Source organism: Lepidochelys kempii, chromosome 4 (genome assembly GCF_965140285.1).
Source record: "Lepidochelys kempii isolate rLepKem1 chromosome 4, rLepKem1.hap1, whole genome shotgun sequence".
NCBI classification, from domain to species: Eukaryota; Metazoa; Chordata; order Testudines; family Cheloniidae; genus Lepidochelys; species Lepidochelys kempii.
In genome coordinates, this window is record NC_136383.1 from 43,998,756 (window position 1) to 44,023,714 (window position 24,959).

General features: G+C 42.1%; 1 protein-coding gene across 4 annotated transcripts in view; it reads right to left on the reverse strand.

Moving 5' to 3' along the window:
• Positions 1-24,959, reverse strand: part of SCLT1 (sodium channel and clathrin linker 1) — a 137,167-nt gene that overhangs the window by 81,484 nt on the left and 30,724 nt on the right. For all 4 annotated transcript variants that reach the window (XM_073341115.2, XM_073341118.2, XM_073341116.2 and 1 more), the window contains 5 exons: positions 24,102-24,172; positions 14,775-14,865; positions 14,553-14,644; positions 12,110-12,287; positions 10,737-10,835 (listed from right to left, as the gene is read on the reverse strand). In XM_073341115.2, the coding sequence (XP_073197216.1) occupies positions 10,737-10,835; positions 12,110-12,287; positions 14,553-14,644; positions 14,775-14,865; positions 24,102-24,172 (531 nt within the window). The remainder of the gene's footprint in view (positions 1-10,736; positions 10,836-12,109; positions 12,288-14,552; positions 14,645-14,774; positions 14,866-24,101; positions 24,173-24,959) is intronic.

Here is a 24,959-nt window from a genome sequence, read left to right on the forward strand (position 1 = left end):
CCCCCCCTCCTTCCTGACTGGCCCCCCAGACCCCTGCCCCATCCAACCCCCCCTCTCCTTCCTGACTGCCCCCCTGACCCCTGCCCATCCAACCCCCCCTCTCCTTCCTGACTGCCCCCCTCCAGACCCCTGCCCCATCCAGCCAAAGGAGGAAGTGCCAGCCCCCAGCGTCAAAGCAGGACGCAGCCTGGAGAGCGCAGGAAGAGGTAACATGCAGCTTCAGCACTTCTTTCCTTGGTTGCAACCCCACACATTTGCTAGTGATTGTTTTGTTTTGTTTTTTCAAAGAAGTTGTTAATAAACAGCATGCCTGATGCTAATATTCAAATCCCAATAACATTAAAGTCAATGGGACAAGACTGGCTCCTGACAAAATGTTGCTATTAGTTTCAGGATTATGATTAACGGGCATCCACTATATTATAATTCTTTGAAAAAATGTGAACGCAAAAACTGATGTTTTACTTTTAGCTGGTTTTGTGAAAAGGTGGAAACTCCAGCTTTCACATTCATGTTTGTGCACAAAGATGAAAAGTGCTTTTCCCACCATGAAATCCTAGGCTATTGAAGTTTACATAGTCATTTTAAGACAAATCTGAAGAGCTCTGTGTGACTCGAAAGCTTGTGACTTGTACCAGCAGAAGTTGGTCCAACAAAAGATATTACCTTACCCACCTTGTCTCTCTAACACTTCTCAGTGAAAGCCTCTTCTCTTATGCAGAAGAGAATTTGGAAATAATGCTCCACTGATGCAAAAAAAATGAGAAGGCAATTTTAACCACACTTTGCAGCTCACTCTGTGCTCTCAAGAGGCAATCAGCAACTCACAGGATCAGGTGCTATATCAGTAAATTAACTGTAGCTCTGGGTTTATCTCAGTAAAACATCAGGCATAATGAATGCTAGTGAACATATTTACAGAAGTGAATGTTTCTTTAAGAATCCATGTAAAGGCTCTCTCTACATCTGCACGGACAGCAACATTTTAGGTCCTCAGGGCATTTGTGAGAATCTTTCATGAGTCATAAGAGTACACTTCTTCTGTGCCATCTAGACACTTGAAGTTCTGCCAACATACTGTACATCCTTGCAGTAGAGAACTATACTGTTAGAATGCTTGCAGGAAGACTGCTGACATTAACAGTGCACCATCGACTGTTTTTGATGCTGTAAAAAACTACTAGGGAAAACTTTTCTATATTATTATCTTGCATAACATCTCTGCACTATGAAAGATTTCTTTATATTGAATCCGATGAAGTGAGCTGTAGCTCATGAAAGCTTATGCTCAAACAAATTGGTCAGTCTCTAAGGTGCCACAAGTACTCCTTTTCTTTTTACGAATACAGACTAACACGGCTGCTACTCTGAAACCTATAGAACAATGTTCATGAATTTGAATTGACATAAGCTTTTATCTTAGAACTACCAGCCCTTTCAGCTCTACAACCTCTGACAAAGTAGTAAAAGTATCTGCCAAAAATAATGTAAGTAAGGTTCTGCATGTTTCAGAGTAAACCCAAAATTTAGGTCTTCATTTGTACCTGCCAAGTCATCAGAAAACCATCAAATGCAGCTAAGCTACAGCAGAACCACCTGACTGGCTATAGCAGTAAGGTGGCTTGCTTGTTGGCTGCCTGATGACTGAGTAAGCGCAGCACGAGACCTTGGTTTCTGACATTTTTTTCATGTTTACTTGAATGATATACAGACAATTAATTACCTAATTTTTGGCAGATACCGTTAATACTTTGTCAGAGGTTGTAGAGTTGAAAGGACTAGTGGTTCTAATAAATCTAAGACAGACCTTCATTAATAGTTATTAAATATAAATTCAATTGTCTGGACAATTTTAATCTAGAGAAAAACTAAATACTGAAAACAAAAAGTGTTTACTGAACTAAGATGCTTCATGCTTGTCAAATGAATACATTATTTTTTAAGTATTTTGAACATGATGTCCTCTTAGTTTTAGAAAGTGGAAACTAAATTAAAAGGTGAGTATATTGTCACTTGCTACACTTAAGATCAGGAGCAGCATCTTGAAGTGGATAAGGATACTGGCAGATTGAAGTGCAATTGACAGTTACATAGTTTCCATGTCTGTCTACACTACAGTAGAACCTCAGAGTTACGAACACCTCGGGAACGGAGGTTGTTCATAAATCTGAAGTGTTCGTAACTCTGAACGAAACATTATGGTTGTTCTTTAAAAAGTTTACAACTGAACATTGAGTTAATACAGCTTTGAAACTTTACTATACAGAAGAAAAATGCTCTTGTAACCACCTTAATTTAAATGAAACTTGCACAGAAACAATTTCCTTACCTTGTCAAAAAAATTTTATACTTTCCCATACTTTTTTTAAGTAGTTTAACAATACTGTACTGCCTTTTTTTCCTCTCTGCTGCCTGATTGCAAACTACCAATTACAAATGAGATGTACGGTTGACCAGTCAGTTCACAATTCTGGTGTAACTCTGAGGTTCTACTGTATTTAAAATTTATGACATGCTCCCATGAACGAGTTGGAATTAATTGATAAATTTAACAGCAACACCAGGACCAGACAGCATTCACCCAAGAGTTCTGAAAGAACTCAAATGTGAAACTGCAGAACTTTTAACTATGGTTTGTAACCTGTCCTTTACATCAGCTTCTGTACCCAATGACTGGAAGATAGCTAATGTAGCGCCAATATTTAAAAAGGGCTCTAATGGTGATCCTGGCAATTACAGACCAGTAAGTCTAACATCAGTACCGGGCAAATTAGTTGAAAAAATAGTAAAGAATAAAATTGTCAGACACATAGAATTGTTGCGCAAAAGTCAACATGGTTTCTGTAAAGGGAAACCATGTCTTACTAATCTATTAGAATTCTTTGAAGAATTCTTGTCAAACATGTGGACAAGGGGGATCCAGTGAACATAGTGTATTTAGATTTCCAGAAAGCCTTTGACAAGGTCCCTCACCAAAGGCTCTTACGTAAATTAAGTTGTCATGGGATAAGAGGGAAATTCCTTTCATGGATTGAGAACCGGTTAAAAGACAGGGAGCAAAGGGTAGGAATAAATGGTAAATTTTCAGAATGGAGGAGGTAACTAGTGGTGTTCCCCAAGGGTCTGTCCTAGGACAAATCCTATTCAACTTATTCATAAATGATCTGGAGAAAGGGGTAAACAGTTAGGTGGCAAAGTTTGCAGACGATATTAAACTGCTCAAGATAATTAAGACCAAAGCAGACTGTGAAGAACTTCACACAGATCTCACAAAACTAAGTGATTGGGCAACAAAATGGCAAATAACATTTTATGTGGATAAATGTAAAGTAATGTACATTGGAAAACATAACCCAAACTATACATACAATATGATGAGGGCTAATTTAACTACAAATAATCAGGAAAGAGATCTTGGCGTCATCATGGATAGTTCTCTGAAGATGTCCACGCAGTGCACAGCGGCAGTCAAAAAAGGGAACAGGATGTTAGGAATCATTAAAAAAGGGACTGAGAATAAGATGCAGAATATCTTATTGCTCTTATATAAATCCATGGTACGCCCACATCTTGAATACTGTGTACACATGTGGTCTCCTCATCTCAAAAAATATACTGGCATTAGAAAAGGTTCAGAAAAGGGCAACTAAAATGATTAGGGGTTTGGAATGGGTCCCATATGAGGACAGATTAAAGAGGATACGACTTTTCAGCTTGGAAAAAAGGATACTAAGGGGGATTGATAGAGGTATATAAAATCAGGAGTGGTGTGGAGAAAGTGAAGAAGAAAAAGTTATTTACTTGTTCCCATAAAAAATAGGGGCCACCAAATGAAATTAATGGGCAGCAGGTTCAAAACAAATAAAAGGAAGTTCTTCTTCACTCAGCGCACAGTCAACCTGTGGAACTCCTTGTCTGAGGAGGTTGTGAAGGCTAGGACTATAACAGGGTTTAAAAGAGAACTGGGTAAATTCATGGAGGTTAAGTGCATTAATGGCTATTAGCCAGGATGGGTAAGGAATGGTGTCCCTAGCCTCTGTTTGTCAGAGGGTGGAGATGGATGGCAGGAGACAGATCACTTGATCGTTACCTGTTAGGTTCACTCCCTCTGGGGCACCTGGTATTGGCCACTGTCGGCAGACAGAATACTGGGCTGGATGGACCTTTGGTCTGACCCAGTTTGGCCATTCTTATGTTCTAATATTTAAGGCTCTTGTATAGAAAAGAGGGGTCCATGTTGGTGGATCCAAATACGTGACCTTGGTTTTACAGCACATTGTTCAGTAGATGTTAGTTCTGATGGAATATTGTGATTCAAATGTGAATATGGGACAGATTTTTCCATTTGGGAAAACACAGACCCCCTCTATTACATGGTATTGGGTCCTGGCACTTCAGGAAGCAATGCGCCATTAAATAGATCAGTTACTATTTCATAGAAATGTGTAATTGGTGCAAAAATTAGTCAAGATAGTTAAATCCCATGCAGACTGTGAAGAGCTACAAAAGGATCTCTCAAAACTGGGTGACTGGGCAACAAAATGGCAGATGAAATTCAATGTTGATAAATGCAGAGTAATGCACATTGGAAAACATAATCCTAACTATACATATACAATGATGGGGTCTAAATTAGCTGTTACCACGCAAGGAAGAGATCTTGGAGTCATTGTGGAAGTTCTCTGAAAACATCTACTCAATGTGAGTGGCAGTCAAAAAAGTGAACAGAACATTGGGAATCACTAAGAAAGGGATAGATAAGAAGACAGAAAATATCATATTGCCTCTATATAAATCCATGGTACGCCCACATCTTTAATACTGCGTGCAGATGTGGTCGACCCATCTCAAAAAGATATATTGGAATTGGAAAAGGTTCAGAAAACTGCAACAAAAATGATTAAAGGTATGGAACTACTTCAGTAGGAGGGTGGTGAAATACTGGAATAAGTTACCTAGAGAAGTCGTAGAATCTTCATCTTTAGAGGTTTTTAAGGTCCAGCTTGACAAAACCCTGGCTGGGATGATTTATTTGGAGTTGGTCCTGCTTTGAGTAGGCGGTTAGACTAGATGACCTCCTGAGGTCTCTTCCAACCCTAATCTATGATTCTATAAACGGCTGCCGTATGAGGAGAGATCAATAAGACTGGGACTTTTCAGCTTGGAAAAGAGATGACTAAGGGGGCAGGGGGAATATGATAGAGATCTATAAAATCATGACTGATTTGGAGAAAGTGTTATTTACTCCTTCTCATAACACAAGAACTAGGGGTCACCAAATGAAAACAATAGGCAGCAGATTTAAAACAAACAAAAGGAAGTATTTCTTCATACCACACACAGTCAACCTGTGGAACTCTTTGCCAGAAGATGTTGTGAAGGCCAAGACCATAATAAGGTTCAAAAAAGAACTAGATCAATTCATGGAGGATAGGTCCACCAATGGTGACCCTAGCCTCTGTTTGCCAGAAGCTGGGAATGGGCAACAGGGGATGGATCACTTGAAGATTACGTGTTCCGTTCATTCCCTCTGGGGCACCTGGCATTGGCCACTGTCAGAGGACAGGACACTGGGCAAGATGGACCTTTGTATGGACTTTCTTATGTTCTTAAGACACTGTGACCCACCTGGCCCCCTATTCATTTCTAGATCCAGTTCAAAGAGCAGATCATGATCTTGCTATGCTGAGGGAACAATGGAAGATCCATCCTTTGCACAGGCCCATTCTAATAACAAAGCTGAAAAATGACTGGCACCACCTATTGTTGAGTCTGTTTGGGATACAGGCTAAATTACGTGGGGATTAAGTGTTTTGGACATTTTGGGCATAAGATGCAGTTCTTTTTTGAATATGGATGGCACTTACATTTCATAATATGTATATGATAAAATGCATGGGTATTATATATACTCAGAATGTGTGTGTATGACCTAGATGGACATATATGAATGAGACAGAGTTATGAAATGTAGCTGCTCATGCAGGCTCTGTATAGTCTTTCAGTTAAATAATGTATCTTTTTAGCAGTTAAGGCCACCAGTTTACCATAAGAATGATGTATCTGCAAAGCTACATTTTATTAAACAAACATTGTAGTTAAAAAGTAGGTGTGAAGTAAAAAAAAAAAAAAAATTTGAAATCATTCCTAAAAGTAGTTGAAGACGTTGCTTGTTTGTACACTTATTTAAAAGATTTCTTTTAAAAAGGATAGAATCAGTTGTCTCAAATATGTATCCAAGGTGAATTAAAACAAAATTGAACACCCAAAATAAAAAAATCAATAGATTGAAATAACAGTAGTATATCACAGAGAACTAGAGCAGTGTTTATAAGCTTCTTCACAAAAAAAGAAAATAGCTGAGGAAGTAGTTTTCCAAATATCTGATAGGTATGTTTGGGGTTCTGGCCCAGCTAATGATTACTACACGAAAGACAGTGGACAAAGCGATCTGAAAAAGTTTTCTTAGCAGCCCATCAACATTAAATATATATGTAATGAGAGATGGAAAAAAGCCACGGTCCAAATGCCACTGGCTGTCTTGGGGATTTTTTAAAACATGCTTATATCCTTGACTGTGCAGGATGGATGTTAGTCAAATCTCATTTTTGTAGTCCCCTGCTAAAAAACTACTAAATTTTATCATTAGTTAAACATACTAGAAAAAAGTGAACGTATTTTCATTCTCTGTTGCTTTTTATACTCAAACCCTATTTCATTAAAATCCCTCTATGTAACATTTTTAATATACACATTCTCTAACTCTGGAGAAACAGAAAGTGGGCACCAAAAGAGCTATTTCTTTACAAGATCATATCACAGAACATTTACAGATCATTGTGTGTGTGTGACATGAATGAATGAATGAATGGCAGAGCTCAAATTTAAACAGTTACAAGTGCAGTCTCTCCCATGCATTCCTTCTCCTCTATAGTCAATAACTGCCTTACTTCATTTACTTTCTTCATTCATTATCTCCCAGCCTGCACCACCCTCTCATCAAAATGCTTCTCTCTTTCCCCTCACACATCTTACCTCTCACCAGCAGAATGGGAGGAGAGGCCACTTTCTCCTAAAATAGCAGCCTTGCTCCCCCACTGCCTCTAGGCACATTATTCAGTTCAAGATTTCTACTTATCCAAGTGAGTCTGCTATAGTTGTTCAGGGCTTACTAATACTTCAAAATGAAAAGAACAGTTACCTACCCTGCAGCAACTGTGGTTCTTTGAGATGTGACAGTCTGCATGGATCCCATTGTAAACGCATGTGCCTCATGTATGCAAGATTTTATTTTTAATAGTGTATGTCAGGGCTGCACATGTGCCCTGTGCTGCCTCATTCTCCCATGCAAGATCATAAAGGACAGTGACCATAACCCTCCCTCAGGTCCCTTTCAACTCAAAACTCTAAGTAGCTGTGGATTCTGAAAAGTGGGGACAGAGGGCGGATAGTGGGATCCACACGAACAATGTATTAAACAACCATTCTTTGAGATGCTGTAGTCAATGTGGATCCCACTGCAGGTAACTGGCAAGCAGTGTCCTCCGATGGTGGGAGTGAGGAGTTTCAGCTACAGTCAGTCAGTTAAATAGACTGCAGTATTGCTTTCCTGAACTTGGCTTCTGACCTGGCTGCCATGGGGTACGAGCTTAAATGTTCAAAACAAGTCACTGGTTACTCCATATTGCAGCTCTCACATTGAAATGTTTCTTATGCAGGAAAATGCTGCTGCTTGTGCCCTGGTGCAGAGTGTCTCGATGTTTTGAAAACAAGAGGTTTGCCAGCCATCTGATATCAGGTGGAAATGCACTGCGTGATCTGTTTGGAGATTCTAGGATGAGAAGTCTTGGCCTTTTTCAGGCCAGATAGGGCCACAGAGAAATGGAGACAGCCTAAAGACTTGGTCCTGTTAAGGTAATAAAGCAAAGCTCTAGATATGTTGAAAGTATGCAGTTTCTTTTCTCATGGCATCAAGTGTGCCCTTGGCAACAAAAATGGGTAGAGTAATTCATTAGTTCAGGTGAAATTCATTCAGAGACCACTTACAGATGAACTTTGGATATGGATTTCAGCACTACCTTGTCTTGATGGAAAGCTGGTTCAGCCATAAGGGCTTGGAGCTCACTAAGTTGAAGTGATGGCCACAAGAAAGATAGTCTTGATGGTAAGGTGAGCACTTCTATAGTGGTTCAAAGGGAGAGTTCAGGAGTTTTAGGACAACATTAAGATCCCAGGAGAGGACAGGTATAAAGGAGACTCTTGAGGAATTCTGATACCTTTATATATAAGAAGACAGAGTACAAAAGTACTCAAGTGCAACACACCAATATTGCCACCAAGTGAAACTTCAGAGAGTTAAATGCTAGTCCCACATGTTTCAGGAATGGCATATAGTCAAGGATCTTCAGTATTGGGGCCTCCATTAGGTTGACATTGCTTTGAGCCACCCATACAGGGTAAGTCTACTCTGGGGAGGAATAAATAAATAAATAAATAAATAAAATACCGGGTAGTTGCTCCTGCTTGGAGTGGAACCTGGGCTCTGAGACCCACTCCCTTACCAGGTTTAAGAGCATGAGTTGGAATGTCCACCCACTTGTCATTCTCACCCTGTGAGAACCCTGCAAGCTCAACTCTGTAGACGTGGGTTATGAGACATGCTGCCGCAGGTTTGGTTAGGTTTTTTTTGTTTTGTTTTTTTGCAGTGTTGATGTAACCATGGAAAAATCTTTTCCATTTCAAGAAATAAGTCTTGTTGATAGAAGGCTTCCTGCTTTGTATGAGACTCTCCTGAACCCACAGCAAGCAGTCTCTGCCAGTAATGGCAAGTCCTCGATTGTGACTTATACCTTTCTTGGGATGCCCTGTGCCTGAAGCCATGATGAATGGCAATTGTCACGATGGCTGTCACACACCTGGTCGCTGCATCAGAAGTGCCCACCATGACCTGTAGGGCTGTCTTGGTCACTAGTTGACCTTGCTTAATTATGTTTAAGTTCCTCACTGCTTTCATGCAGGAGCTTTGTCAGGAAGCATGTCACCCGTCCCATGTTAGAAGTGATATTTGGCGAGTAAGGTCTGGAAGTAAGCTACTTGTAGCTGCAGTAGGCTAAGACTAAAACTTTTGGGGGTCCTTGTGAGTCCTCTTACTTTACTTCAACTTTTTTTTGTGTCTCACTGACACTACTAAGAAGCCTGAATTGGGGAAGCGTAGTAGTACTCAAATCCCACCCCTTCTTGACTAATTTTGCAATGGGTGTTATCATGGCCAGTGTCTGCCTCTGGGCACTGGCAGGGTTGAGCATTTATGGGGAGGAAGATCCTGGCTAGACCAGAAGCTGACAAGCTGTCAAACAGCTTGTAGGATTCCTCTGATACAGCCAAGGTCTTGATATCCAGAGTCTCAGTAATCCCCACAAGGAGCTCCTGCAACACTTAAATCATCCGGTCCAAAGAATACTGCTTCATCTGGTAATGAAGATGAAAGTCCTTTGGCAATGAAAACAGGGCATTTGGTGCAACTCTGTCCCTGGATCCAGCTCTTCCTGGTATGGTGGTGAAGATGGTCTTGGCCACGGATGCTTGCGGGGAGAAGGGCAAATGACAACATCACCTTTCTCAAGAGGGCTGGACATCTGTTTCTCAGGGCTTGAAATGATAGGCCCCAGTACCCCTAAGAGGAACGTGAAGGCTTTAGAAATATAGCTATCTTGCTGAATATTGGTTCAACCAGTGCCATTCCTGAGGATCTGGTGGTAGCTGAGCCCTGAGCCAGTGGTAGGGCAAGCCAGTAATGTCTGTCATTATAGGACTCTGAGCTCTGCTTTGAGTATGCTTTTGTGTTTGACGTGGCCAGACTTTGACATCAGCGGTGTGGGTGCTGGCTCTTACCTTAGCACTGCCTTCTTCAGTGTTGCTTGTCTATTAGGTGGGGCACTGGGTGAAGCTAGCTTGTCTGCCAGCAGCACTCTGGAGATTGTATCCTTAGTGTGTAATGAGACCTTCATGGACTGTTCCAGAAGATGGAGCTTTAGCCTCACATCCCATGACTTAAGTGTTCTCACAGAGAATGATAAACAGACTCATAATCTGCTCGAGATTCCCTCTAACAGAAGACACAGCTGATGTGCCCATCTTTCAAGGGGATTAGTCCATCGCAGGATAGACAGGACTTAAAGCATGCAGGTTTTGAGTTCACCATGAGCTAATGAGCTCAGTACAGAGAGGTCTATGTATGGGCGTGAGAAGGGGTGATCTAGTGGTAGAGTTCTGTTCAGATGGATGGAGACAGTTCATTGTAGTCAACAGAGAAGATAAATAGTTCGGAAGATTTTCTTGAACACGTGTAGAAGTTTAGTCTGAGCTAAGAATTAGTGGACTGGACACTCACCAGGTTCCGTCTTGCTACCACAAGCAGTAAGAGGGAATTGAGAAATCTGCACCACCCTTTATTCCCTCACATGGGAGCATAAGATGGCACAGGGCACATGTGTGGCCCTGATGGACACTGCAAATAAAAAAATTTGCTCTCTCACATACTGGGTGCATGTCCACCTACACTGGGATCCACACTACTACATACTCATTGAAGAACAGACTGATACACTGCTGAAATTATCGTGAATTTGCTATACAGTGTTTTAAGAAGTAAATAAAAAAAATGTTTATTCAAACTACACTAATTCAACTAGCACTGGAAATTATGCAGACGAGTGGGCTGTAAGAGGATAACATACTTCCTTTTTAGTTCTTGCAGCAGCATCTTGTACAAGCTGAGAAATTGCTTCTTTCATATTTTCTATCTCCCCTTCTTTTTGCTTCTCTCGGAGCAGGGCCTAGAAAAAAAATATGAAATACTGTAACTACAATTACCTTTAATAAAAATAGTGTGTTCTTTCATTAAAAAAAAATGTCAGTGATGACAATCTTTAGTAAACAGAAAAAGAAATGATAGCTTGCAAAATGGCATCAGAATACCACTGTTCGATACAAAAAAGTTAGGTAACTGTGTTGAACTTTTCATTCTATTGGTTATCTGAACTCAAGCATGTCAGGAAGGCAATAAACTTGGACATGAGAATGGGTGACTGTTACTTTGCAGCAAATATGCTTTCTGCAAGCCAGTTCAATGCAACCAGTTGATATGTGAGAACAGAATAATAGAATATCAGGGTTGGAAGGGACCTCAGGAGGTCATCTAGTCTGACCCCCTGCTCAAAGCAGGATCTAATCCCCAAATAAATCATCCCAGCCAAGGCTTTGTCAAGCCTGACCTTAAAAACCTCTAATGAAGGAGATTCCACCACCTCCCTAGGTAACCCATTCCAGTGGTTCACCACCCTCCTAGTAAAATACTTTTTCCTAATATCCAACCTAAACCTCCCCCACTGCAACTTGAGACAACTACTCAAAGGATGTCCCTTTAGATAAAATCTTAGCACAACAAACAAACACTTCAGTGTTGACCACGAGGGGTTATAAGGAAGAAAAATGGTGGAACTCATACAAAGTAGCAAGAAGATTCTCAGAAACTTTTAACTGGGGGACAATGAGGAATAACCCATGCTCAGAATACAAGAAACAAGTTTTCTGGCAACAACTAAGGTCCTGGTGACAATTTGCATACCTAAAATAGACCTGTAAAACACAGAAGAGATAAATACTTTCAAATCTTTATCTCCAGCATTCTTTGCTCAGTTTCCCGACTTTTCTTTTGCTGCTTCCATTTATTTCAGTTCTTGTACTTTCATTTCCCTTTTGTATATCTGTTAAAATTCTTCACTCTTTTTTTGGATTTCCTTTCCATACATTATCTAGTTAGAAAAACTGGGGCCTGTCTCAATTCCACATTTTTGAGCGTGTTAACATGATAGTGGAATGGGTGCCTTGCTAAAGCTTTGGACTGTCTACTACACAAAACAGGCTTTAGAATAGTTACATCACAGTTAGGTCCTTTACACAGTAAAAATAAACCATGTTGCAATAGGGTCAGGAGGCAATTGCGTTGTAACTGAGCCCCCTGGATAAATTTTTGTCATGAGAACAGGCCCGTAGTAACTTCCAGTATTCAATGATGCAGTAAAGAATGTGTCTTGATGCCTTGTCTTACCTGATTTTTTTGTAGGTTAGCTTCTTCTAAGAGTTGCATGCTGTCTCGGACTTTTACTATAGCATCATATTTTTCCTCTTCTAGATCTGCACACTTTGCCTGTAGCTCTCTAGTTTGTTTTTCTAGAGCAGTCCTTTCTGTTCTCAACTGTTCAGAGTCTTGTACAGCTACACATAATCTAGAAAGTCCGAACACTCAGATCTCATTGGTAGAACTTGCAACTTGCTAAAAACACTTTCACTCTTGCAAACTAGTTGTTCTCATATATAGAGAGTACAAATTTACTTGTAAATTATGATGTTTAAATTCTCTGGTAGTCTCATTTTTTAAATATGTCATCCTAATCTTCCATCACTGTCCCAGACAGAAATAGAATGAAAGGAGTTAACTTTGAACATTTTGCATATAATTAAAATGAGAAGGGTACTGCTATTCAGAGATACCTATACTGGGTTGCAGGCTTGTGCTATAATTTGCCATTTGTTTTTTTCAATTCTTTTGATACTTACTACCCACCTTAAATCATAATCTTTGCCAAGGCAAGTCAGTTTGTTATACCACTACCAAATGGTTCTAGCACCACATATTAAACAAAAGGAATGGGTACACCTTAAACAAACAGCATTATACATTTTTACATAACATATAACCTTTTGTCTCCTGCACTCCCTTATGTCAATCAATGTCAATCATGTTCAAGCAATAATACTAGCTAGAGCAGTGATTCCCAAACTTGTTCTGCCGCTAGTGTGGGGAAAGCCCCTGGCAGGCCGGGCCAATTTGTTTTCCTGATGCTTCCGCCGGTTCAACCAATTGCGGCTCCCAGTGGCCGCAGTTCGCTGCTCCAGGCCAATGGAAGCTGTTGGAAGTGGCGCAGGCCAAGGGATGTACTGGCTGCCGCTTCCAGCAGCTTCCATTGGCCTGGAGCAGTGAACCGCGGCCACTGGGAGCCGCGATCGGCCGAACCCACAGATGTGGCAGGTAAACAATCTGGGCCGGCCTGGTAGGGGCTTTCCCTGCACAAGCAGTGGAACAAGTTTGGGAACCACTGAGCTAGAGCAACTGTAAAACGACCAGGTTTTTCCCAGTGCTGATGCAATGCTTTGTGTGTATGTACGCACACACAGAATTGCATGAGCACTGAGAAAGGGCTTGTAGTTTTATACTAGCTCTAAATAGTCTTATTGCTGGAACATGATTTACTTTATTGGTTGGCATGCGGGAAGACAGGAGAGAGACAGACTTTGATGCATACTCAGGAATGTAGTTGGGCTCAGATTAGGCATTAAAGGTGATGGTAATGATGGACTGTAATCAACATTTTGTGATTACACCTAGAGTAGTTTTTGAAGCAGCCAAGTTATTGATTTTTGGATATTTACAAGACAAAATATATATGGACACAAAAAAACCATTATATTAACTATGGCTGGGGGATCACTTTGGGTCCAGTTTCAAACAAATAAGAAGAGACTACCATGCCTAGTTCAGGCAAAAGTTCTTGAAAGCCACTGTAAAGCACTTCAACTTGTGCAACACTTCAAGGCAATAAGAGCCCCTATTGTTACAAGTAGGCCAGTGCTCTTGTACTGGCTTTTTGCTAGATTCTTCTAGTCACACTCATGAAGCAGGAACAAAGAAATGTGAATCTGTTAAAAACAATCACCTCAGAAGAGCTATAAATACTTCAATAAGAAAATTCAGTTATCAAGTCATCTGACAAACGTTTGATGGTTAAAACAATTTAGTGCAAAATTTTGGCCCAGAATTAATTTGTTCAGCCAAATTATCTCCTTGGCAATAAAAGGGACAAGGGAGAGAAAAGACATTGTAATGGAAACCCTTAGACGTCCTCAAGTATATTAGCAGGTAATGCTATAATTGAAAGCATATCCTCTTTATTAGATATTCAATAAATCTTTATCACTGACATTTACCACCGAAAAAAGTTTACCTTAGTGTGCTATTATAGTGTCCTTACTAGTCTCAAGAGTTCCGAACGGATACTTGAAACAGCTTTTACTTGTCTTAATGTAGAAGGCGGCTGAATGCATCCCAAAGGTGGTCAATTCAAGGGAATACTTTCAAACTGATGTTTGGGGCTTTAGCAGTGCCACTCCAGATAATGTAAATAAAATTTGTGAAACTTGGACAGACTGGTAAGTCACTGGCAAAACTACGACATAAGTGAGATCGAGTGATTTGTGGTCCTCTAGTCTTTACTCAGGTGAGAAAAAGGAAGCCAGAGGCGACTCTGAGCGGGTAGGGAAATGAAGCAGATAAAATATAATGAGTAATCTAGGATAAATATCATCTGCATAAGAAATAGAGAACTTGATTACTCAAAATTATGGAACTCAGATATTTAGAAGAAAACCTCTGCTTTCATGTCACTTCTAAAATTATCATCAATCACATTCAATGGCATCATTCATCTCTTTACCTCGTCTCCAATTGTTTTATGCTAGATTGCAATTGCTGCAAGCGTTTGTCTGACGCTTCCTCTCTCTCCTGAGCAGATACTACATCTTCTTCCTGAAAATCATAGCAATTACTGAGACATTTTTTCTGAACTGTGCTTGAGATGCATGATATGGAAACAAACAATTTTAAGTTAATTTAAGTTTCATGTTTGCAACAGGATAATCACTAAAACTTTCAATACCTTTCTCTCCATCTGGGCTTGAAGGTCCACTAACAATTTGGTCATTTCATCAACTTTAGCAGTTGCTGTTCTCACATCTACTTTGGCTTGCCTGAATATAAAGAAATCACTCAATTAATTACAGTTAGCTGAATGTGGAAAAAAAACAAAACCCAACTTAACAGGTCTTTATAAGAACAGCCATGACGTTTACACCATACCAGCAAAACTTTTCACATATAGACAGCAGCAGCCATTGTCTGTTATGTGGAAGAGATTCTGAGGACACCAAAGAGGAGGTACATATGCCATTATACTGTTGAATACAGGTTTGTGGATGACTCAGTGGCCAAAATTTTCCAAAGTGAGTTATGATTTTGGGCTCCTCAAATTTTTGAGTACTCAACTTGAGACATTTTAAAGGGGTTTGTTTTTCAGAAGGTAGATGCTCAGGACCTTCTGAAAATCAGGCCCCCCTTTAAGGTGTTCTGAACTGGGCACCCCAAATCATTAGTCGTTTTCAAAAATTTCAACGTGCTTCATCTTGGTAAATAGGTTTGGCTGGGATGGTGTAGGAAGGGGAACATAAACCGGAACAGGGCCAGAGGATGGCAGTTATGCCATTTTCCCCTGTGGAAATGAATGAAGCAACTCTGCTATTACCCTGACCTGGGACAGGGGAAACAACACAGATTCCTTCTTCCTTTGCCCCCACCCAGTGTGCTGGGCTAAGTTTACACTGGTCATAGAACCTTACACACAAATAAACGACACTGAAAAAACACTAAGGTTGCAAAGTCACACATTCTAAAGTAAGGAAATGCCAGAATTAAAGTTGCTTGTGTCCCCCTCCCTGGGTCCTTGTCCCAGCCTCTTTGCCCAGCCAGTCCCAGGTCCCACTCCACCCCGACAACTCTGCTGCTTCTCTGTCTCCCCTTCCTACCCCCTGTCTCCCAGTGCCAGTTTCCTTGCCCAACCAGTTTCAGCCTCCTAACCCGCTTGGCTCTCAGTCTCTCCAGGCTCCTTGTCCTAACCTACTCCTTTCCCTCTCCCCAGGTCTGGCTTTTGTCCCCTCTGCATTTAAATCAGATGGCTTCCTACCACATTACCTGGGTGCCAGGTGGGAGACAGGCTCCCTGTTCTCAGTTCCAATGCCTAGCCCCTACCCAGAGCAGCTGAAAGCAACCATTACAGGGAAAGTCTTTTTTCTTCCCTGTAGTTTTAAGCTGGGGCATGGCATATGTGTAGTCTGGTCAGCACAAGGAACTGCGAAAGACAAACATGCCCAGTGCTGATGGAATTTTTGGAGATTTTAGCAGCTAAAAGCTAAGAAGTATCACTGAGCATGTGCAAACTGATTTTTCATAGACTTATAAGTAGAACTGGCCTTCACAAGAGGAGGTTACTTATCTGTAACTGGAGATTCTTCAATAAGTGTGGTCCCTAGCCATATTCCACTGAGGGTTATTTGCATGCTCCATGCGCCCAGAGCCAGAGCTTTTAAAGGTAGCAGTGCCCAGTGGTCCACCCATGCATCCTTGTTCTGCCTCATGGTTTCAACCAAGATGATAAAAGGCGAGGTGGACCAACCACGCCCTCAGTTCCTTCTCCACTGCAAATCAATCAGATCTTCAGCAGATGGGAAAGAAGGCAGGACTGGAATACAGATAAGGACCACACATCTCAAAGAACCACCAGTTACAGTAACCTCTTCTTTGTTGAATGAGGGTCTCTATTGTATTCCATTGATGGTGATTGACAAGCAGTACCTAGTCAGGAAGAGGGTGTGAGGACAAATGATGGAAGGTAGGATAGCCTAACTGAATGAGGCATCTGTCGCAGAATCGTGCGCCAGAGCATAATGGGAAGAGAAGGTATATACTGAACTCCACGTGGCCACCCTACATATGTCCATGAGCGGCATGTTGTGAAGCGTGGCCATAGTTGATGCTTGTGCTCTTGTGGAATGGGCTCCTACCCAAGGAGAGGAGACAGTACTGATAATTGATAGAGAGTAATGCACCCTAAAACCCACTTCAAAATCCTCTGAGTGGAGTTAGCCTGACAGTGGAACATGGTGAATGGAGGGGTCTGCCATCATGGCCCTCAATTTGCCCACCCTTCTTGCAGAGGTAATAGCTATCAGAAAACCGATCTTCATGGAAAGAAGGGAAAGGGAGCAGGAGGCCCAGAGGTTTGAAGGGCAACTTCAATGTTGTGAGGACAAGGTTAAGGTCCCATTGGGGAGTGATGAGTTGAACAGGAGGATATATCTGCATGAGGCCCTTCCAGAATCATACAGTCAACAGGCAAGTGCAAACAAACAGAGTACCCCTCCATGGGGCTGGGGGAAGCACTAATGGCCTCTACTTTGATGGAGCTGAGAGCGAACCCTGACACCTTTAGGAACAGGAGACAGTCCAAGAGGAGAGGAATGCCTACAGCCTCAGGAGCAAGACATTTCTGTTGAGCCCAGGAGGCAGAGAGTTTCCATTTCCCTTGGTAGGACCACCTTGTAGATTCCTTCCTGCTACTCAAGAGGACACCTCGCACTGCCAATGAGCATTCCTGTTTTAACAAAGATGCCCATCCAAAAAGTAGGCTCTCAGGTGAAGCATCTATGGGTTGGGATGTCTGATCCTGCTTTTGTTTTGACCAAGCAGTTCCAGAAACAAACATCAGTAGTAGAAAAGAAGAATGCTTTGACATGCGGAGATAAAGAGGAAACCAGAACTGGTGAGGCCAGAATGGGGCGATCAGAATGACTGTTGAATCTTGCGATGGACATGGGGCAGGAGTGGTAGGGGAGTGGTAACTGATCCGACTAGCTGATAAATAAGGCACTGCCTTGGGAGCAGGCTCCATAGCCACCCCTAGAACAGCACTGGATGCATTTGGTGTTGGTGTGAGAAGCAAAGAGATCCCTGACCAGAGCATCCCAATGGTAAAAAACATTGGTGACCACAAAGTCATGTAGTTCCCATTCGTGGTCAGCCATGAAATTTCTGCTGAGAATATCCGCAATCATGTTCTGAGTCCCCAGGAGATAAGTCGTTGACAACAGGAAACCATATGCGATGCACCATTTCCAGAGGTGAACTGCTTCCGCACAAAAAGTGCTGGAGACCTCATGCCTCCTTGTTTGTTTATGTAGTTGTCATAAATATAAAGGGAAGGGTAAACACCTTTAAAATCCCTCCTGGCCAGAGGAAAAACCCTTTCACCTGTAAAGGGTTAAGAAGCTAGGATAACCTCACTGGCACCTGACCCAAATGACCAATGAGGAGACAAGATACTTTCAAAAGCTGGGGGAGGGAGAAACAAAGCCTCTCTCTCTCTGTCTGTGTGATGCTTTTGCCGGGGACAGAACAGGAATGGAGTCTTAGAACTTAGTAAGTAATCTAGCTAGATATGCGTTAGATTCTGATTTCTTTAAATGGCTGAGAAAATAAGCTGTGCTGAATGGAATGGATATTCCTGTTTTGTGTCTTTTTGTAACTTAAGGTTTTGCCTAGAGGGATTATCTTTGTTTTGAATCCAATTACCCTCTAAGGGATTTACCATCCTGATTTTACAGAGGTGATTCTTTTTACTTTTTCTTCTATTAAAATTCTTCTTTTAGGAGTCTGATTGCTTTTTCATTGTTCTTAAGATCCAAGGGTTTGGGTCTGTGGTCATCTATGCAAATTGGTGAGGATTTTTAATCAAACCTTCCCCAGGAAGGGGTGGGGGTAACTTTTGGGAGGATTTTGGGGGGGAAAGACGTTTCCAAATGGACTCTTTCCTAATAATATACCGGTTAGACGTTTGGTGGTGGCAGCGAAAGTCCAAGGGCAAAAGGTACAATAGTTTGTATCTTGGGGAAGTTTTAACCTAAGCTGGTAAAAGTAAGCTTAGGAGGTTGTCATGCAGGTCCCCACATCTGTACCCTAGCATTCAGAGTGGGGAAGGAACCTTGACAGTAGTAAACTATAGTGATGTTGACTGACATGATGAGACCATGTTAGGAGCAAATGGGTGGGAGAAATGTGCTTCATGCTCTCCATACTGCATGAAGTTCTAGGATACCACGAAAAGGAAAAAAGAACTTAAGTTGGGAGGGGAGAGGTGAGAACGACATGGAGGGGAGCACTGGAGAATGAGTTCAGTGTAGCTACAGTCGTAGACAGCAGAAGCAAAGATGAGCGAAGGCAGCGATGTATGTGCACAATGACATGTGGCCAAAAAGGGAAGAACAAGTTCCGAACAGAACCGAAGGATTGAAGGTCACAGAAGCAATCCGTTCTAGCAGGGTCAAGAACCTGTCCAGTGATAGGTAGGCACGTGCGGAGACTGCATCGAAGCACGCGCCGATGAACTCCAGGGACTGTGTAGGGTCCAATGTCAATTTTTTGATGTTTACACTCACCCACTATGAGGAGAGGGGTAGAAACAGAAGAGAAGTCAATACTTGAGCCTCGTGTCTGGACTGCTTTGCCAGCAGCCAGTCAGTTTTCAAGATAAGGGAAGATGAGGACCCATTGACACCGGAGATAAGTAGTGTCACTGTGCCTCAGTGGTCACAACTGAGAATAGGGAAAAGACATCCCAAAACCGGTGGTTATGGTTATTCTTCCATAAGATATACCATAAGATATACCAAACCATCAACAAAAATAAACTTCTGTCTCACCATGCTGGCTGATAGAAGTCAGAAATGCAGTATCCTTAGGTATCCTAGCCCTGGATTCACCATCCAGACACTAGACTTAATGATGAATGGTTTTTTAAAACCAATTCCATCAACCAAAGGGTTCTTCTGATCCCAAAAGGGCCAGCCACATAGCCAGGTCAATATATTAACTCAGATCTTACCCAATAATCATGTTGTTGCCAATCCTTTAATATCTAACATATCTAAAGTTTATTTATAAGAGAAAAGAAAGAGGTGAGAGTTAAAATTGATTAAAGAAATCAAATACATACAATAATTGCAAAGTTCTTGGATAAGGTTTAAATCCAAAAGCAATAATGAAAAACTGCTGGCTTAAGTCAAGTCTCTGGTTGCTTCCAGAAGACTGAAAACTCCTCAGTCCCTTGGTTAGAATGTCCTATGTCGATAGTACAGAGATCAGAGCAGGAAAAAGGCAAAATGGAGATGTTTCCAGGGGACTTTATACTTTCTGCCATATGGTGGGTTTGCTCTCAGTACAGTCAGTGGAAAAAGTACAGGCACAAGATGGAGTCCAGTGTCACATGAACTGGTCACATGCCCTTGCATGCTTCAATGACTCATAGCAGGGTCCATTACCATATTCAGGCTAGACCATCCACAGGAAAGCGCATCAGGTGGGGATAAGCTTTTTTCACGGCCCATTGTGTTCACTGATGGGCCATCAACTTGAATAGTCCATTCACAATGTGCTGGCTAGACTAGTTGTAAACTACCTTAGGAGCAAACACATAGTCAATATTCATAACTTTAGAGACAAAAATAATACATGCATACAAATAGGATAATCATTCAGCAATACATAACTTTTCCATTGACACCTTACATGACATGTTTTATACAAGATTTTTTGCAATTATATAACAGTGGTAGCAACAATGATCTACATGATCATATTTTAAATCATATAACATCACAGGCCACCACCACCAGAGACCCTGGTGAAGACCCAGAAAGCGGTGGTAAGTCCGAACTGTAGAACCCTGCATTGGAAGTGCCGACGGCCCACTATAAACCTCAGGAATTGTCTGTGGGTCAGATGAATATCTATGTGAAAGTAAGCATCTTGCATATTGAGAGCTGTAAACCACATGCCTCTTTCTAGCGAGGGTATGATGGCTGTGAGCGTGACCATACGGAACTTGGGCTTACGTATGAAGTGATTGAGACTATAGAGATCTAGGATTGGTCTTCATCCTCCCTTTTTCTTGGATACCAAGAAGTAGGCGGAGTAGACCCCTGCACCTTGAAAGGTCATGGGCACAGGCTCTATCGCCCCTCTCTGTAGAGGGGAGTCCACCTCCAGGGAGAGGACACCATCATGCAAGTCGTCCCAGAGGTGGGACAGGGGCAGGGGATGAAATAGCATTGTGAACTTGATAGTATAACCATGCTGCCTTCCTCTCAAATAGCCTGGAAACTGTCATGGTCCTACTGGGGAAGCTTGTCCGCAAATTCCACTAACTCGCCATAATTCAAAAAGTCATACTTTGCAAGTAATGCCAGATAATTAGAGATGAAAAACTGAAGGCTGGCTGATGAAAAGACCTTAGGACCCAAAAGGTCCAGCCTCTTACCTTTCTTGTCAGTTGGAGTGGAACGTGGGTGTTAATGTCTGGCCTGCTCAGTAATGGCCCAAATGATAAGGAAATTGGGTGGGGGGGTTGAGAAAATAAACTCAGACCCTTCACCAGTACATAGTACCATTTTTCTGCTCTCTTTGGAGTGGACACACAAGTTGCCAGGATATGCCAGACAGTGCAGCCCAGAGGGAGAATGGCATCATTGATTGGCTGGTACTGATGCACTAAGAATGCCCAGTGGCTGATGCTGGCTGTCCTGCACCTCCTCCAGTGGCATGTGGAGGGCCTCAACCACCCTCTTTAACAGCTCCTGGAACTGGCAGTAGTCGGGGGAGGAAAGAGAAAGGAGTCTAGGACACTGCTGCCTCTGGTGACGAGGAGGGAAACTGCTCCAGATCTGGTGGTACCGTCGGCATCGGGCTGATCGATCCATCCTCCAACCCCGGTTCCGAAGGCTGGAGTGGTGAGATGGGGGGGGGAGGAGGAGGAGACAGACTCCTCATGGGCAGATTGGGAAGGTTCCAAAGGTGGATACTGGGGCCAAGATCCCCAGTATGGCCAACCACCCATGCAGCTGGGTACCAATGTCTCCTGTGCTGAGGGAAGGGTGATATTGCCACTGGGCTGGTGGAGCCTTCAGATACTCTTGCCATCACATCAGTGGATCATGTGCACCATCTGAATCTTCCAACGGTGAGAAGTCAGATAGTTGTTCAAATGGTGGAGCCACCGCCACTGAGAGAGTCACAGGGGACTGCTCGGGAACACGACCCGAAGGCAGCAAGTCTAAAGCAGGGGAGTGGAGTCTCTTTGGAGGCAAATGCAGCAGAGGATGCAGGGATCTCACCTTATCTAGGGCAAACAGTTAATAAGGTCCAGGAGCTGATTCGAGTCTTCCCGGTGTACATAGCACATGTTCCACAGACAGAACCAGAGCCAGAACTAGGACAGAAGCCTGTCTCAGAACAGGTGATTCCCGTGTTTTCAGCAGTACTGAGGCTCAGCGACCAGGACCGGCAGGTCCAACATTTTATGCGACTTCTTGTTGTGCTTGTAGGTCCTGGAACACGCCACATCTCTGTGGCTCAAACTCAAGGAGGATGCAGTGTCTTTCTTAGGTCTTGAGGAAGACTTACTGCCATGGTCATGCACATGCTTCTGAGCCTCACAGCTAAACCCTGGCACCGGATCCGTAGTCCTGGTACTGGAGGAACTGGACTGGAGCTCTGGGATAGGAGACACACTCCTTGATTGCTCAGGCCAATTTATGGGGGCGCTCCCTGGCATGGATCTGACTGCGGTGTCATGGGGACCTCGATGAGGCACTTCTTGAGGTGGAGAACCTGGCCTTTCCAGGTATGGGCAGGAAAGGAGAGGCAGATACTGCACCTGGATGCGACGTGAGTTTCCCCCAAGCAGCACTGGTGCTCATCGCTGATTGCAAGCGAGGGCAGGAAGCACAGATCTTGAACCTTAGTGTCTTCGGTATAATCCAGTACCGAGGTTCTGGGAGGCAAGCAGAAAACCACCAAAGAAGTGCCAGAAAGTCCTTAAATCCTAAGAAAACTACTACTAATAGTAAGAACTACTACAAAAACAATAAAATGCCAACTATAAACAAGAATAAAACAGTCTTTTTAGAGAGCCTGAAAGTGTGTCACAATGGACAGGAGAACAGCAGAAGCTCTGATTCAGACCACACAGCAGCAAGACGGAACCAAAGGTGCAGCTGGTCTAACCCACCCTTTATCCCCTCGGTTGAAGCCAGGAGGCAGACCAAAGATGCATAGGAGGACCAGCAGGCACTACTACTTCTAAAAGCTCTGACTCTGGGCATATGGCGCATAACCCTCAGTGGAATACAACAGGGACCATCACTCGAAGAAGAAAATTCTAATTTGGTAGAACAGAGGATTCCACTGAATTTAGGATAGATTCAATAAAACTTTTGTCCACCACCATCTCCAGCTCGGGGGTACAAACAGCACCTTTTTGGCTTCTGGATATGGGGGCAGGGTTGGCAGGGAGGCAGAGCAGTGGGACTGGATGGCTTGTGTCAATTTCTTGTGCCAATAACTTAAGAAAATGTTAGTACTATGACTTATCAGAAAAGACAAACTCATAAATATTTCTTCAGATGCTACCCCGAACAGGCTGTTCAGTACCACAACAGAACAAGCCTAAATAAATCTGTGGGGTGGTCCATGGAAATCCAATCATTTCCCTGAAATTCTTAAAAACACCCTTAAAAATAGGAGGAAGAGGTGGTAAGAACAAAGCACAGAGTTCATACAAACAACAGACCCTGACAGAAACTGAACAATTTAAGATTCATCCCTTTCTATATTCCATAATACCTAAGAAACATAATTCTCTTTACCTCACAATGGTATATGACATACATGAAGCAAACAAGAATTATCCTAGTCATACAATAAAACTTTAAAGTTGTTCAGAGTATTTTGAATACTCCTACTTCATGAAGCCCAGAAGTTGCAATGTGATTTACTGCCCATACAACTAGGTTTTGTGCAAATATGCTACGCTAATAAAAATATTTGGCTGGTCCTTAGGGCTCAATCCTGCTAAATGGGAGTAAAGAGTGCTCAGCACCTTAAGTGAATGGGAGCATTGAGCACCTCAGAGGATGTGACTCTAAATGTTCAAAGCTAGCCCCAAGATTATCTCTATGTTAAAGCTTAACATACACAGTATTAATGGGTGCAGTGGGTGACAACAGCAGCAATTTGCTTAACTCTAGATATAATTAATATGTAAATTATGTGAATATATGAAGTAGTATCTTCTATGTGATAAAATATTATACACACACACACTATGGTATACTGTATACACTGAGCAGGATTTAACAATCAGCAGAAAATGTGCTCTGTCAGAATCTATTCTTACCTACATTTAAAGATGAACTGTGACTACTGCTAAAGACAATTATCGGAAACAGCTTTGTAATGAAGACAAGGCCAATGATAAAGTAATGAGTCAAGAAGGAATATAAGATAGAACAGTATATTTAAAAGGGTCTCTGATTTGTACCTCAGTTGTTTGCGTAGCTGTTCTAGTTCCATATTCTGTTCTGTTACTGTTTTCAGAAATTGTTGGTTAGTCTGTAAAAGGAGGAAAGAGTTGTAACATATTCCTTGCTCTGTTGAAGGCTATTTAAATGCAAAGTCTTGTTATATGGTGTCTCCTTTATCTGACACTTAATATGCTCACTAATAAAAGCAGGCATGCAGATTTATTCATTTATTCTCTTTAATCAATTTATTGCTTATTTTATGTGGGCTTATTCATTAATGCATTTACTCTTTTATCAGGCATCCTGTTAAGGTAGAGTAACTACTGTGACTAGAGGTACAGAAAATACTATCTTTAAAGAATTTCAAACTCTCAGTTTAAGCTCTTCTCCTAAATTATGGCTTGATTAAATTAGAAAACCATCTATTTGCTACATAAATCAGAAATATTTTTCACCTGATAACTATTTGAAGTTATAGAACAATTTTTGGAGCATCACAAAACATTATATGGACATTACTTAAGCTTCAGAAAATTTCTGTTTACAGACATTTTATAATATTTAACTAGTGTAGTTTAAAAAGTATCATCAAACTTATTTTGTGGAAAAAGCCAAATCCCATTTTGAATTATGGTCTGTGGATGGAGGTAAAAAACACTAATACACCTAACACCCTCAGTCTATAATGGGACTAAGGCTGTGAGTCTGTCAAGAAGGTCACAGATTTCGTGACTTTCCGGGACCTCCATGACTTCTGCAGCAGCGAGTGTGGCTGACTCCGGGGCTGCCTGAGGAGCTTGGGCAGCCCGAGGGTCAGCCGTACCGGCCGCTGCTGAGGCAGTCTTGGACCACCGCATCCCTGCCCGCAGCAGCAA